The sequence below is a fragment of the Candoia aspera genome, chromosome 7, assembly GCF_035149785.1.
Source record: "Candoia aspera isolate rCanAsp1 chromosome 7, rCanAsp1.hap2, whole genome shotgun sequence".
NCBI lineage: Eukaryota > Metazoa > Chordata > Lepidosauria > Squamata > Boidae > Candoia > Candoia aspera.
This window is the reverse complement of record NC_086159.1, coordinates 28,649,048-28,666,051: the sequence shown is the minus strand read 5'-3', so window position 1 is coordinate 28,666,051 and position 17,004 is coordinate 28,649,048. Positions and strand designations below refer to the sequence as shown.

Here is a 17,004-nt window from a genome sequence, read left to right as displayed (position 1 = left end):
AAAGCACTTATGACTAAAATGTACAGCCTGATGTAGCTGCTGTGGCTAAAAGATTGCTTGTCTCATTGAAGAAAATCCAGATGTTTATATGCATTATGAATTCATGTAGCACACAGGCGTTAGCAGGATATATATCACATATAGGGTATCTTAGGCCAAAAGCTGATTTTGCCAATGGCTTTCTATTTAGCTTGTACTTGGTGGAAACTCTTGTTTGTTGCTGGTAATGTGCAAAGGGGTTCTCAGAATGGTTAGACAGGAAGAAGCTTCCTCTTTCCTACTGATGAACCTCCTTGTGGAGGAAGAACGTGTATAGGTAAAACCTAGGACTTAAGAGAATCCAAGTACATTGTGGCTATAGATAACATTACTGTTCAAATTGTTGTATTCTGAAAAAATGTTCGTATTTGCTCAGTGGTGACATATAAGCTACCCAACAACTTTATGGGGATAGTATCGCCACCAGGAAACCATTGGCGTGTGCAACTTTTTTCCTGTTTCATGCAATCCCTACAGTCTTCTTGTTGAAAATGATGTGTAGCCATGCTCTAGCACATTCATCCAGCCAGCCAGCCAGCCACATGCCATAATCAAGAATTTGTCTTGTCTTGATTAAGAACTAGGAATAATTCTGGAGTTATTATTAGGATTTTTTTTTCAGCTTATGTCTGTAAATATCAACAAAAGAGGGTTTTTTAGGTGAAAATAAATGGATATAGTTTTTAAAAATCACATCCGACCCTAGTTGCTGAATACCTATTTCATACATCGGATAGGAGAAATATAGGAGACACAGTCTAGATCAATGCACCCTTTTCCCTACCTCTATTATTTTGGGTTGTATTTTTTTTTCAAGACAAATTAAGCCATGTTGACAGAATTAGTTCAGTCTTTCCCAATCTAGCACCCTCCCAAATTTGATACTTCAACTTGTACTTGCAACTCTACTTAAGGATTAGTGCAAGGGGAAATAACTGAGGGCACTTTATGCCACCACAATTTCCATGCCCCAACCCATTAGACCCAATTTTCCAGAGCAATCCATTGTCCCAAGGCAGCAGTTCTTCCAGCTGAACAAGGCATGACTAGCCAATAATCTTCCTGCTGATGCCCCACCCCTCTGCTCCCACCTCCCTTGCTTGCTGGTCATCTTGGTCATGGGCCACCCTGAACCTGAATGCAAGGATAGCCAAGGCAGCATGTCAGCTCCAGAGAGTTGGGCGGACAGCCAAGGAGCTGGGAAGCATGGGTTGGTGTGAGTTTTAGCCAATGAGAAATTGGCCCACACCCAAGTGCCAAGGAGCTCTGGTATCTCCAGTGCAAAATAGAAGTTTTGTTGTAATTTTGTTCAGTGAAGCTGAAGGAACCTGGCTTGGCTGCTCAACCAGGGTGCTAGTGTGGGAATCCAATGGCATGTTACACCTTTAGGATCACTTAAAGCCCCAGGGCCGCAACTGGGGAGGGGGGGGGCAAATGGGGCATGTGCCCCAGGTGCTGCACTGGGGTAGTGGTGCCAAAATGAGTTCTGGGGGGGGGTGTGCCAAAATGGGTGCGGAAGCCATTTTTGCCCCGGGTGACACAGAACCTAGTTGCTGGCCTGTGGAAGGGGCTTTACAGGCCCACATCTCCTGCCAAGATGCTGCAGAAGATTAATTCTTTCTGGGGGTGTATCTTTCTAGTCAATGCTGTGGACCTCCTGTCTATATGTTGCTGAGAGAAGCCTGTTCCTTGTTAAGACTGGAAACAATTTTATTTGGTTTATGTTTTTAAAGATACCCAGAGAACCAAAATGGTGCAAATGCATGAGATAAAAATCTATTTGCTAAACCAATACACACATCTTACTAATGATTTTTAAATGTTGTCATAATTTAATCCTGTATTGCTGATTCAGATTTCTCCATGCTTGTGTAAGTATAACCAACACTGCACCATCCACACACACGAAAGGTGGCTGTGATACAATTTCAAGGTTTGTACGAATATGAAAAATGAGAGTATTTTTCCATGGAAGAACTGAGTTGAAAATTTCACCCAATGTTAGCAAGGTGATATTTGAATAACGTTTAATTAGTCATAATAAGTTCAGTGTCATAATGGAATGTTGGTATTTCATTCAGAAAGAGGTGCCATATTCTCGCCATTGACTGAACAGGGCTGACTTCCAGTTTCCTCGTCTGGTGTTCAGTCTAATAGCCACCAGGTGGCAGCATGGCTAGCAACCAAAGGGGCTTGCAGTTGATGGACTTGTTTGCAAATCTCCTACCTGAGCCACACTGCTGGAGTGAATGAGTTGGCAATTGTAGAATTCAGCCCCTAGAATATTGCCCTGGGTCAGTTCAGGTTCTTGAGCTAAAATAATTATTGGCCTTTCTTTGCTATTCAGTCAGTTAACGTGCTACTCAACCATGCATCTCCATGAAACAATGCTCACATAGTATTTGCTAATTCTTGTCCTGCCCCTGTTACTTCTATTCCGAAGCACTGCCAAGTACTGTTGCTGTGACTGGTGTGAGTATGCCAAGAGAAGTGATGAGCTTTCTCTGCCAGTTTTGCTGCCATCCATCCTCAGCACATCACCCGTCAGCAGGGAAAACATCCACTGTCACTGGAAATAGGAGAGTCTGACTTTAGGAATCTGCTTGGACTTCCCTAGGCTCAACAACCCCTTGGGTATTGTGAGACTAGACTGAAGCTGCCATTATCTAAAGATGGAGCAGGCACATAGGCAGAGAGGACAAAAGCCAGGAAACTTGTCGAAAAGATCCCTTCAGGGAGGTAGATAAGAAGGAAGCAAGTCATTAAGGAAACAAAGGAAAAATGTCACCTGAACCAGACAAAGGGAGCTGGGCCTGAGCACATGGAAAACCAGCCCCCAATCCCATCAACAGCTACCAAACTTGTGAAATCAACAAAGCAAGGACTTTTGGGGATAAAAGGGGTCCTGAAGCCCGCCTACTCCTTGAGTCCTCTTTGGACCCAGACTTGGCGGCTTCGGTCCCTCTAGCTAGTGCCTGGCAGCTTAGTTGGGTAAGTGTGGATGAGCGTGTGTGTGCGTGTGCATGTGAGAAAGAGCAAGGTATCTTGCAACCAGTAAAGTTTTGCTGTTACTTTAAATTCACTGGGTCTCCGTGTATTTCAAAGAACCTGTTGTGCCTCAGTGCCTCAGGAAGTTATTTGTGTGTGTCTCTAATTACTTCCCAGCTGTTAACCAGGGCTGTGTGTCTTGTCTGCTCAAGCCGCACCTATCTGGAAAACCCAGGTAGAAAGCAAGGGGGACTGACAAGATCTGTGTGCTTCAACAGGCTGTGAGTCTGTGAGTGATTGACCATAAGCCGAACTTGGGAGCTTGTGTGTGTAACAGTATCTCCCAAGTTAAAATAACGTGAAATAAAGAAAGATATGGGATGACATCATGGCAGAAATAGCTTTAGAGAGGAGATAGCCACATTCTGCCACTACCTTTGCCTAGGTAACAGTTCTGGAATATTTTTATCTTCCTTACTCTCTGCAGTGCCACTGAGGCCCCAAGTTTAAAAAGGTAAATGGACTGATGGAGCATCTCTCTTCCAAGTGCTCTTATGATAGCATGGCATTAGTGCTTTGGCGTAAAATGGAAACAGGTATCCCCACACGTAGCAACATATTGATCTTATCTATGTAGATGTATGTTCCTAAATTGTAAGCTTAGACTTTCACAGTAAGTACAATCCTAACCAAAACCAGTTATAAATATCCATCCATTCAGATCAGTAGCCTTCATAACCCACCATAGTTTTCTTACCTAGGTTAACTTCCATTGTTTACTCTCACCCATCCAAAATCCTGCTGCAGAATTTCCACTGTTCTCTATTAATTACAAGCAGAGAAGGGGGAATGCTAGTTGGGAATTTCTTCCAACAAATTCATAGACGCTAAAAATAAGCAAGTGAGACAAGATGGAACTTTTGAGATGGACACAAGAGACCCTCCAGTCCCATTGTCTGAAACTGCCCCGCCAGAAAGGATCAGCATCCCCAGAACATCACCCCTTCAAGTTCTAGCAAGAGGAGCAGCTCAAAAGTATCCTATAACTGAAGGGGTTGGAAATTGCTAAAAGGTCCAGCAGCATCAGCTAAAGTGTATTTTCCCATTCTTCCACTATATTGGGACCACAATATCCAAATTCACAGTCCAGATGGAGAATACTCCTAACATATTTCCGATATGCTAGACTGGAAAAGACTGCAGTAGAGACACCAAAGCTATTTTGAACTGAAAAGCTGGTTGGAAACTAGAGAGCAATGAATCCAAATATTATTATCCAGTATTTCAGAAATCACCACTTTCTCAAATGATGATGCTCAAAAATGCTGTTATTAGACAGAGTGAGGAAATTAACCAGAACAATAAAGACCAGACTTGATTGGCAGCTGCTATTTTCTTCAAAGGAAATTGGATGGACAGACAGACAGCATTTACCTCCCTTTGCCCCCTCTCTTGTCACACAAGCCTGTCCCTTGTCCATCCACCTGCAAGGAGTTTGGTTTCTAGTTCAGTTGTGCTGGGTAAAACACCTGTCAGTCACTTTTAAACCTAGTTTAATTGAAAATATCCCTGGCCTTCGTGGTCAAGGGTTGCTTGTTTTGAGCAGGAAAGCTTGTTTTGCCTTCCCTAGCCTGTACCTCAAGGCCTCACGTGGGCCTCCACATAAATGCCTCATTGTTTTGGGAGCTTGCATAGGTGGGGGGGAAGAGGGGAAGTAGAGAGAGACCTGTTCTGGCTCTTTTAGCCGATTAGCCTTATTAAGAGAAATTAAGCCCCATCTGCATGCTTGGAGAACCTCACCAGGCCCCCTTCCCTACCTGTGCTCTTACTCCTTTTCTACGGCAGGAATGTATAGATAAAGGAAGCGGGTGAAGGTGAGAATGAAGTTAAGCAGCTTACCAGCTTAAAAGCCAAGACTTCTCACTTCTGGAAGAGTAGGCATTAAAAGTTCCTGGGCTCACTGGTGCCAGGGGTGCCAGTCTGGATTTTCCTACAGTGATCTAACCTCATTCCCACTTACCTTTCCATTTACTTTTCCCTTTTAATACTGCCCCATAGAATCCTTTCATAATTATTTGCTTTAGGGATACATTTTCCCACCGGTTAGGACAGCTGATTATTTGATTGATTGATTGATTGACTGATTATGTGCCATCAAGTTGGTGTCAACTCTTGGCGACCACATAAATAGATTTTCTCCATGAGGATCTGTCCCTAACCTTCCAACAGTGCACCCATGGCAGTTGTAACTGAGTCAGCCCACCTTGATGCTGTTCATCCTCTTCTTCTCTTTCCTTCCACCTTTCCCAGCAGTACAGCCTTTTCCAGAGATCTGGGTCTTTGCATAATGTGTCCAAAGTAGAATAATTTGAGCCTCATCGTTTGTGCCTCGAGTAAGAAAGAGTTGATTTGTTTGATGATACATTTGTTTGTTTTCTTGGCTGTCCACAACATTCTCAAGAGTCTTCTCCAACATCAAAGTTCAAAAGCATCAATATTCTTCCTATCCTGCTTCTTCAAAGTCCAGCTTTTGCTTCCGTAGAATGCTGGCTGGGGAATTCTGGGAGTTGAAGTCCAGACATCTTAAAGTTGCCAAGGTTGAGAAACACTGGGATAGATTAAAGTGCCTGCATGAGACACAAGCTAAGAGAAAGCAAACTGGGGAGGACTGAGAGCAAAGGAGGACAGCCCCTCTACCCCAGTTGGAACAGCCTCTTCTCTGATATTGTTTTTGAAAAGAGGTGAAGATTTTCCTCTTTCACCAGGCTTAAGGAATGCAGGTAGTTGCCTAGGATAGTACTGCACATTGGCCTGGTCGTTTGCTGAGCCTCTGTTTTATGGCTTTTATGTCAATTTTATGGTTCTTATATTTGGAGGCTTTGTTTATACTGATTGTTTATACTGATTGTTTTGAGCTGCCCAGGATCTATGATTGGGGTGCCATATTGTGAGATAAATACATAAAATACATTTAAAGAATATAGTACTGTTGGAGATTTTTAAAAAATGGTTATGCCTTTCCTAAGAAAAGGAAACAGGGAAAAAATGATTCTCAGGTTTAGCAGTCCTCAAATGTCAACATGACTACTATGCCTGAGGCTAAATTAAAACCAAACCTAAATTTGTGACCTGTCTTATAAATTTCTCATGACCTCCTTTCTTTAATGGCATTTTTAAATGACAACCATGTTGGAAGTCCTGGCAAAATCAGCATGCCTCATTAGCATGTGAATTAGCATGTAAATTGAGTTGTCCCACAATGCAACTCTGAGGAAGCTGTTGTAACGATTGCCCTACTCAAATAAAATGCTCAGACTCCAAATCTAAGTTTAAGGTCTGGTTTTATTTAGAATAAGGTGCAAACAGAGAGAAAGCTGAGAATGAGAAAAGCTCACCTAAACTCAAACTAAATAGCTCTGTTTTCAACAACGACACCCCCCCTTGCATACAGAACAATCCCACATTCCCAGGTGCTCCTAACGAGCTCTGCTGATCGACGGGCAAAAAGACCTTGACATTTAAGAGATAACCCAAACACATTCCTTCCTGGCACAGCCCCACACATCTCCCCGTACAAGGTTTATCAGCAGCATCCTCCCAGCCAGGAACACGCATCAACACTCTGGCATGCGAACCGTTATGATGGAGCTAACATCGCAACGGTGATCATGACAGCTGTGTGTTGCCACTCCCGCTTCCTCTTTCTCTCTTCCTCCTTTTTCCACCCAGGAAGAAACAAGCATGCTGCTCTGCTATCCATTCATCAGGGCCATGTACTCAGGCCTTGATGAAGGATTCTGCCACTTTCTTCACACGGCCCTTGACAGCAAAATAGGTTTAGGGCAAAACTAAGTATTTAGAAAGAAAAGAAGAACAAAGGACCTTCATCTTTTCCACCAAGATGGATGTAACAGAAGCAACAATAAAGTCAGTAAGAAATGCTTTTACTTAGCCTAATCTGTCTAAGCGTGTGATTCTTTATGCTTGGGAGGGCTGAATGTGTAAGATTAATAACCTGTGTTTCTCTGACATGCTCAATGAAGCTATTTTAAGATACTATTCTTTTTCTGTGCCAGCTTCTCAGCTGTGTTATAAGCTCTGCTCCATTTCAGTGGTTCTAGCAGGCCACTAAATTGGCTTCAAATCAAAGCAAATATTTGTAGCTCAGGGTTGACCTGTGGAGTCCTTGGTGCTCTCTGAGCCTTGTTGTTTTCTTGCAGACATTTCATTGCCAGACTAGGCAACATCATCAGTGTGAACATCTTGGTTTGGTTTTAATTTAGCCTCAGGCACAGTAGTCATGCTTGACATTTGAGGACTGCTAAGCCTGAGAATCATTTTTTTCCATTTCCTTTTCTTAGGAAAGGCATTTTCCTAAGAATTTTTTTTAAAAATCTCCAATACTATATTCTTTAAATGTATTTTATGTATTTATCTCACAATATGGCACCCCAATCATAGATCCTGGGCAACTCAAAACAATCAGTATAAACAATCAGTATAAACAAAGCCTCCAAATATAAGAACCATAAAATTGACATAAACGTCTGCAAGAAAACAACAAGGCTCAGAGACCACCAAGGACTCCACATTTTTAAATGCATTTGATTGTCTTCTAGTGTAGCAAGGTGCACTGACCTAAAATGTGAAAGAGTTAAATTATCTGCTGGTAGATAATTTTACTTTACTTATCTTTGCTTTAAACTTTAGTGAAATGGGGAATATCAGACCAAAATTGTTTGGAACTATTGTTTTACCTATCTTTAAGTTCTTCTAATTAAAGAGTGAGAGGAAATCAATCCAAGTCTAAAATGGTTTGGAAGTGGAGTTGCGCATTGGGGTGATTATGTGATGCTTCCTGTAAATCAGGTAACAGATCTGAGCTCCTTTGATATTTCAACAGAGCTCTGAATCTGAGTTCCACACCCTGCCCATGTTTCCATTTCTCTTACTCCAGGTCTGTAGCTTGCTGTTTCCTCTCCCTGTCATGCTATTTTAGGGTATCTTATTAGCAGCACTAGCACAGCTTCATTATATTTCATTGGTGTATCCTAGTCTGATGAACCCAAGCCAATCCCCCTCCTCAAATACTGCAGGACGTCTCCTAGAGCAGAAAACAGGATCCTTAATGAGTCCTTGGGCCTTCTGCTTCCTCATTCTGGGGAGGAAGCAGAATTCCTCAGGGGATTCTGACCCAGTTACACAAGGTCTGTTCATTCCTGTTGGCTGGGAAAGCCTCTTAAAAATAATGGTTTCTTTCTGCTAAAGCGACTTCTGGTTCTTTAGCAATTTTACAACATAAGCAGCTGCTGACCCACATCCATGCACTTTAAACAGCTTGGTCTTGAACTGCAGGGCAATCTGGAGGAGCCTGGCTGGAAGCCCCTGTAGATTATCACTGCTGTTGGCCATTGACTCTTTAGGAGCCTAGGCTGAAGAAGGACTTTTGCTGGCTAGGAAACTGGAAACGGAAGACTTCTTCCAAGGGTTATATGGATATTGTCATGGAGTGAACCCCTTAAAGAACGATCCCTTCCTGGCAAAAAGAGGTGCTTCTCAAATACATTTTTCTCCTTGGAAAGGAAAAGCACAGAGTATCCAGGTCTGTATATTTTTATGGGTAACATTGTTTTATTTCATTGTATGATAAATGTACTTATCTGTTGTCTTGTTAATTTTGATTTTTTGATGGATTCTGTGCCATCAAGTTGGTGTCAACTCTTAGTGACCACACAGATAGATTTTCTCCATGACAGTCTGTCCCTAGCCTGGTCTTTCAGGTCTTCTAGTGGTGACCTCACAGCCGCTGTAACTGAGTCCATTCACCTTTCTGAGCAATGGAAGATGTCCAACTGGTCTTCATTAAGGACAGAAACTGATCTGATACCTTAGTAAACTGGTCAAAATGTATCAGTAAAGACCAAGTTAATCTGTTATTAAACTTAGAAAAGGGAAACAATTTAATAATAACTACTCCCCAAATTGTTTTTTACACATTGTCTGCTGTATGACTTCAGATGCAGAGCTGTCTAATTTCCTTGAGAGTGGGAATGAATAAGTCCCCTAGCTTGTGGATTCTTGTGTACAGAAATGTGTTGCACTACTAACTCTACAGTATGCATGAAAGGTGAAAGGTCCCCTGTGCAAGCACGGAGTCATGTCTGATCCTTTGGGGGGATGCCGCTTTCGCGACGCTTTCTTGGCAGACTATATCGGGGTGGTTTGCCATTGCCTTCGTCAGTCGTCACCTTCCCCAGCAAGCCGGGTACTCATTTTACCGACCTCGGAAGGATGGAAGGCTGAGGCGACCTGAGCCGGCTACCCAGAGAGAATCCAGCTTCCGCTGGGATCGAACTCAGGTCATGGGGAGAGTTTTGGTTGCAATGCTGCCACCTACCACTCTGCGTCACGCTAGGCATATACCATATTAATTTATTGATCTGAGAATAAATTCTGTAACTCAATTCATTTTTAGGCCATGTAATCTTTTATCTATACATATGTGCAAGCCAGCAGCAAAGGGAGGGCATACAAAGTTCATGCACTCCCTAAAACTAAGTTATGAGCCCATCAATCAGTCCTGTTGTTCTGAATTAAGTGAATGAATTAAGGTCACAATGCAGATGAGAATCTTCTTTACTTACTTATTCGAGGGTGATCTTTTTCCTTTGGTAAAAAAGGATTTTGTATTTCTGAATTTTTAGAAGCGTTGCATGGATGCACATATATAGACTTACACTTTTAAAGAGATAATGCTCTGAAAACAGTTTATGGCATTCATTTTAATGTGATGTGTGAGTGTCTGAATAGTATCTCTCCTGTTGTGTATTCACTCCAACTTACTTGGAGAGCACCAGGTTGGGAAATATTGTTCTAAATTTAAAGGGCAAGAAATAATGTACCTGAAGAAAAAGGAAGGGTGTTGCCCAGAGCAACAGATGGTCTTGCTGGCTGCCTCTGCATTCTGCTCCTGTGACCCCTCTGGTCTGTCTCTGCTGCAATCTGTGCTTTGCTTGATTTCAGGTTTCTTCTCCCGTTCTGGCAATGGGCAGAGACGACGTGGAACAAGGGCAACTGCCCAAGAAGATGAGGCCTCCTGATGGTGGCTGGGGCTGGATTGTATTATTAGGCTGCTTCATCATCACTGGCTTTTCTTATGCTTTTCCAAAGGTAGTGAGCATTTATTTCAAGGACCTGATGCATGATTTCCATGTGGGATATAGTGACACAGCTTGGATCTCATCCATCATGCTGGCTATGCTGTATGGAACAGGTAAGAATTCTACAGATCTGGAAATGAAGATATTTTCATGTCTTTAGAACAAAACTGTATGCAACCACGCTAACACCATCAACGATGTAGCTATTTATTGGGAATGGCTATGCAAAAGAAAGCCCTCCCCATCTCTCTTCCCTCCTTCCTGTCCACAGGACACTGCTACTGCTACCTGAAGCTTTGCAGGGGCTGATGGTATCCGTTGAGCTCTTTTTTTTTAATCTGTTCAATTGTGTCCAATTCTCGGAGACTGCCTGGACAAGTCCCTGCAATTTCCTGGGCAAGGTTTTTCAGAAGTGGTTTGTCATTGCCTCCTTCCTAGGGTTGAGAGAGAGTGACTGGCCGAAGGACACCCAGCTGGCTTTGTGCCTAAGGCGGGACTAGAACTCTCAGTCTCCTGGTTTCTAGCCTGGAGCCTTAACATCAAACTGGCTCTCACTGAGCTTTTTAAAAGCCTTCAATCCCACTATTTTATGCAGGGGCGGATGTTAAGGAAGTTGAAAACCCCTAGACCCACCAACATGCAAATAAATTAGCACCTGGTTGGGGAAAACTCTTATCCACAATTATTGCTAACTCATGAAAGCAAAAATCCATATCTGTTCCACAGTTTGCACTCCTGCAGCTATGTCATTTTTTCTGCATACATTGCATATGCAAAACTGCAACTTCTCAGTCTCCACAGAAAACTTGTAAGTAGTGATGGCAAAGATGCCTTCACCTACTCACAATTCAAAGCCAGCTTAAGATCATTTGCCATCTGGCATCAGGAAATTACTGCAGTTGTGCATTCATTTTATCTCATTCTGGCCCTTCCTCTTTTCTGATTCCTTGGATTCCCTGCAGGACCTGTGAGCAGCATTATGGTGAACCAGTTTGGATGTCGGCCTGTGATGCTGGTTGGGGGACTCCTGGCTTCCTCTGGAATGATTCTGGCCTCCTTCACCACCAACATTATTGAACTGTATTTGTCTGCTGGAGTGCTGACAGGTTAGCATTTTGCAAAATGGGATGAAGCTCTGTTGTGCAAGTCTGCTTCAGAAAATGATGGGTAACATGAAATTGCTGAGATATTGTCAGGATGATGTTTAAAAATGCCCATGACACAAAAGTAGTATTAAGCCCCTTTTCTGCTCTTTGTACATGTGTGAGTGTTGTTCTGATGTATGCCGTAAAATGTAGCCTTAATATTCACACTTCAAATTCTCTGTTTGAGTGAAGTTCATATATGCTCCTACTGATTATAAGTGGTACTATCTAAAGTAGAAATTGCTTTAAATAAGTGATGGAAGCAGGCATGGGGGACCTATGGCTCCCTGGATATTTCTGATATACAGCTCTCTGAAGGCTCAGTTAGCATGGCCAATGAGAAGCAGTTCTGAGAATTGTAGTTCAGCAACATACAGTGGGCCATAGTTTTTTTATCTCTTGTGTTAAAAGACAACTTGCATAGATTAAATTAGATTAAATAGCATATTTTTGGTGAGGGGGGAAACTTCACTTCAAATATAGGGACCTCGAAACCTTTGCATCTGTTGAAAGCTGATGTCTTTCCATCAACTGCCATTCACTCTCCCTTTGCGATTTTTTCAGGTTTAGGAATGGCTTTGAATTTCCAGCCTTCTTTGATTATGTTAGGATCTTACTTTGACAAGCGCAGGCCACTAGCCAATGGGCTAGCTGCAGCTGGAAGCCCAGTCTTCCTTTCAGCCCTTTCTCCACTGGGTCAAGTCTTGCTGGAAAAGTTTGGCTGGCGAGGGGGATTCCTCATTATGGGGGGCCTCCTCCTAAATTGCTGTACATGTGGAGCACTCATGAGACCCTTGGCAATTGGCATTAAGAAGACAAGGGAAAAAGTCGTGGACACTTACGAAACTAAAGAGATGCTGCCAATGGGGGGGACAGCAGAAGAGGGAGCCAGCACCATGGACAGTGCTAAGAAATCCAAGAAACCCAAGAAGAAAAAGGCCAAGAAAAAGTTATTAAATTTTTCTGTCTTCAGAAAACGGGGTTTTATCATTTACACTATCACCAAGTTCATAATGGTTTTGGGCCTCTTTGTGCCCCCAGTCCTGCTGGTCAGCTATGCCAAAGACACAGGAGTACCTGACAAAGAGGCTGCATTTCTCTTGTCCATCATTGGCTTCATAGATAGCTTTGCCCGTCCATCCTGTGGGATGTTTGCTGGGCTGAAGTGGATACGGCCCCATGTCACCTACTTGTTCAGTTTTGCCATGCTCTTCAACGGCCTGACTGATATCTTCAGTGCCAGGGCCAGCACCTATACCTCCCTGGTCATCTTCTGTGTTTTCTTTGGTATTTCCTATGGAATGGTGGGAGCTCTGCAGTTTGAAGTGCTCATGACTATCATTGGACCACAGAAATTCTCCAGTGCAATTGGGCTTAACTTGCTCATTGAGGCCCTTGCTGTACTCATTGGACCACCCTCGGCAGGTGAGTCTTACCACCTCCCTTATGTAGAGTTTCTTTTGAAGTAGGGCATATCAAGACTTGCTTAGTCCTATTTTATTTATTTATTTCTCACATTTATACAGCCGCCCATCTCACAATAAAGTGGCTCTAGGCAGCTTACAATAAAAACAATCATAACATCCAAATGTTAAAAACTACAATTAAAAAACATCAGCAATATTATTATTATTAATGAGATAGTAGAGAGAATTGATGTTAAAAACAATGCAGCCATCTCATCAACTCACCACTGCCTTGAGATCCCCGGGCCTGCTGACACATCCGTGTTTTAAGGGACCGCTGGAAGGATGTCAGGGACGGGGCCAATCTCACCTTGGGATGGGGGGTTGATGTTCCACAGGGCAGGTGCCATGACAGAAAAGGCCCATCTCCTGGGTCCTGCCAGATGAAACTCTTTTGCAGACAGGACCTGCAGCTTACCTCTTCTGCCAGACCTGACAGGATGGGTAGATGTAATTGGGCAGAGGTGGTCCCTCAAATAACCCAGTCCCATGCTATGAAGGGCTTTCAAGGTCAAAACCAACACCTTGAATTGGACCAAGAGGAAAACTGGCAACCAATGCAGCTCATGGAGCAGAAATATAATGTGTGTCATTCTAGGGGCATGCTTGTGCCACTGCATTTTGCATCACCTGAAGCTTCTGGATACTATTCAAGGGCAGCCCCATCTACAGTGCATTACAGTAGTCCATTTGGGAAGTGGCCAGGGCATGAGTTACTGTGAGCAGAGCCTCCCAGTCCAGGAATGGGTGCAACTGGCGCACATCATGAAGCTGTGTAAAAGCCCTACTAGCCATGACTGCCACCTGCTCTTCAATTTACCTTGTCATGCTCAGTCTTTATCATAAATGAGTGGTGCTGAATGTGTGTGGAATGTCCATACCATTAAGCAACTAAAAGGTAAAGGTAAAGGTTTCCCTTGACGTAAAGTCCAGTCGTGTCCGACTCTAGGGGGCGGTGCTCATCTCCGTTTCAAAGCCTTGGAGCCGGCGTTGTCCATAGGACACTTCCGGGTCATGTGGCCAGCATGACTCACGGAACGCCGTTACCTTCCCGCCGAAGCGGTACCAATTAATCTACTCACATTTGCATGTTTTCGAACTGCTTGGTGTGCAGAAGCTGGGACGAGCAACGGGAGCTCACCCCGCCGCGCGGTTTCGAACCGCCGACCTTCCGATCGACAGCTCAGCGGTTTAACCCGCAGCGCCACCGCGTCCCTTATTAAGCAACTACCAGGAGTCTTAGTATATCTGTGGTTAGAAGGCAAACATTTGGGGCTTATTCTTTAATATTGTATATTTCACCAATTGACATGTTGCTGGGAATGAAAAGGATATACCTAAAAGGCACCATGTTGGAAAGCTGAGTTAGATCCTAGGAACTTGATGCTGGAACTTAGGAATTAAACCTGTGAACCTGAGCATATTCACAAATCAGTCCAAATCAGTTCTGTCCAGTTAAAGCAGAGTGGGCAACCTGCAGTCCTCCAGCTCTTGCTGGACTGCAACTCTCATTAGCTATTAAGATTGACCAGGTTAATGTTCATGGATACTTGAGTTCAACAACATTTTGAAGGCCCCATATAGTCCATCTCCACATCACAGAGATGACGTAGTGATTCTCTCTCTTCTATAGTGATTCCAGTGGAGCCCAGAGTCAGTAATTCTGACTGAACAGGGGGATGTATGAAAAGGTGTATATGTGCATATTTGGAAATTCAAATTCATATGTGCATATTTGGAAATTCAAATTCATATTTGGAAATTCCAATCCAGGCCTGATTGAAGTTCTGTATTTCTAAAACTGCAGACTTCCAATTAACACAAGCTATAAGTTCAAGCATCTTATATGGCATCCATATGAAATTGTTGGAATCCATTATAATGCAACTATGCTGTGCTTGGTTTCAAAATTGCAGGACGACTGGTGGATGCATTCAAGAAATATGAGATTATATTCTATCTGGCTGGCTCAGAAGTTGTGTTGTCTGCTCTCTTCCTGGCTGTTGCTTCATACTGCTGCCTGAACATGGAGAAAGAAACTACCACTCAGCTAGAGAATTGTTCTGTAGCTAGAGGTAACAGTGAAACAGAAGAAGCAGAAGCAGAAGCGGATCTACAGGAAGCAAAGGATAGCCTTGACAATGACCAACATCTGACCCACAGCGCTGACAGTGTTGGAGGTGACAGAGTGGATAATATCGCAGACTACAAGAACATTGGATAGCCAGAAGGGGAAAATACAGGTCTGGTCCCAGATGGTGGCAGTATTGATCAGATAGAGAAAAGAGAGTTTTAGCAATGTAGAGATCCATTTGGGGTAAACAAAGACACAGTGACATCAGCACAAGGGATCTAATTTGCTTAAGAGGAGGATATGGAGAGTATAAATTCTTGAATGGTATGACGGCAGGGAGAGAATCCTGAGGAAGTTTAAAAAAAAAACATAGAAGTTATATGGAATCTAACCCAGTGTATATCTCTCCCATGGATAAAGAATTGCAATTCTCTTCAATATTATATGGGTTTGCACTCATGCACAGATCAACACTTACATTAAATAGTCTTAGTCAGCTGCTAATTCAATATAACATCTTTATCAATCTACCTCTATAGTCCTAGTGTTTAGCAAAACAAAACCATGTGATTATTCTAGCTTGAACGTGTGTTTATTTGTAATATTAAAGATGTAGGACTGAAGAATCCTCGTAGCTAGGATTGAGGAAGGAACAATGTTACAGGGTGGCAAGCGATTTGCTTCATTTTAGCAGTGTGGCCAAATACCACATCCTCATTTACTGATAGAAAGGAGATGACTGCATTTCTCTTGGTCAGTGTCAGAAGTTTTTATCCCTTCTAAATTAGCGTTAGGAGACAGGTATGTTGGTCATACTCTGTAAATTTTAGAATATGCCTGTTCAATAAACATAATAGGAAACTAGAAGCAATTTTTAGCTATGCCTTTAATAGGAGATAGTATAATGGTGCTACTGAAATTAGAGTTTTTGTATGCCTAGTGCAAATATATCAGATAATTCATGCTATGGCTCAATATTCAAACCAAACTTATAAACTGCAAGTGCCTATCTTTTGTGGGAAAGATTTGCTACTAGAAGCTAAGAAACTATCATCATCATCTAGATCCTCATTGGCTCTATGATACAGGACTTGGGGGCAGAGGTTTAAAGCCAAAGTAAAGGCACAAATTTATTGTTCACAATTTGCCAACAGAGATCACAGGACTTGTATGCCTAATATATTTTCATAGTAGTAAAACTATAAGTGTATGTGACAGGTATGTCGCTGAAAGTCAAATTATGCCATAAATATTTATCTTATTAACAGGCCCAATTTTGTATGTGTTTAGCTTCCATTCTGCTGGAAAAATTAGGCTTAGAAGCTTTAAAAGCCTATACACACCCAGAAGGATCCAATTTAAAAAATGCCTTATCTAATCCACTTGTTCACATATTAATCCTATATGTTATTTATATACTTATGCTTATACATATAGTCTGTCTTAGATTAAAGGCCATGGACTGGCCAGGCTGAGATTCGTAGGGCTTTTTGGATGTGAATTTGGAAGACGTTTTTTAAAGGGTTAAAGTTTTTTATAGTTTGGATTTCGTGGATGCTTTGATGTATTATTGCAGACATTGTAGGAGGACAGCCATGTTAGTTTATGTTTGCAAAAATCAGGGGCAGTCTGGTAGCACCTTTTCCAACTAACAAATTTTATTAAAAGGCTAAGCTTTTGTGAGCTGCAACTCAGTTCATCACATGCAGAGAGCAGCAAGATTGATGTAAGATTTCAATTCAGACAAGAGGGGGAGGGAGGGGGAGACAGGTTGGTTGGCAGGTGTCTCCTCCTCCCCCCGCCCCCAGAAGTGATGTGAAATGTTAAAGGGAAAACATGCAGGAAGGAAATGAAGAGATACAGGTAGCATAGCACTGAGTATTTTGAAGCCCAGTATCATTCTGCTCAAGCAGAAATAGTTATGTGGTCACAAAGTCACCAAGTGAGTTTATGACTACCCATAACATTAATCTAAACTCAACTGTAAATATTTCCATATATTCTGAACAGTCAGTATTACACTTCCCCAATTTGCTGTCCTTCAAATTACAGTAATGCCAATGCTGAGTGGAGTAGGATAGAAGCTGTAGGCCAACAGATTAGGAGTACATTAGGCTGCACACAATAATGAC

At 42.5% G+C, this 17,004-nt stretch overlaps 1 protein-coding gene across 1 annotated transcript; it reads left to right on the top strand.

Moving 5' to 3' along the window:
- The first annotated feature begins 10,071 nt into the window (after positions 1-10,071).
- On the top strand, positions 10,072-15,022 carry SLC16A8 (solute carrier family 16 member 8). The gene is made up of 4 exons (XM_063308468.1): positions 10,072-10,300; positions 11,150-11,293; positions 11,897-12,757; positions 14,715-15,022. The coding sequence occupies exons 1-4, from the start codon at positions 10,072-10,074 to the stop codon at positions 15,020-15,022; spliced, it is 1,542 nt and encodes a 513-aa protein (XP_063164538.1).
- Positions 15,023-17,004: the final 1,982 nt, after the last annotated feature.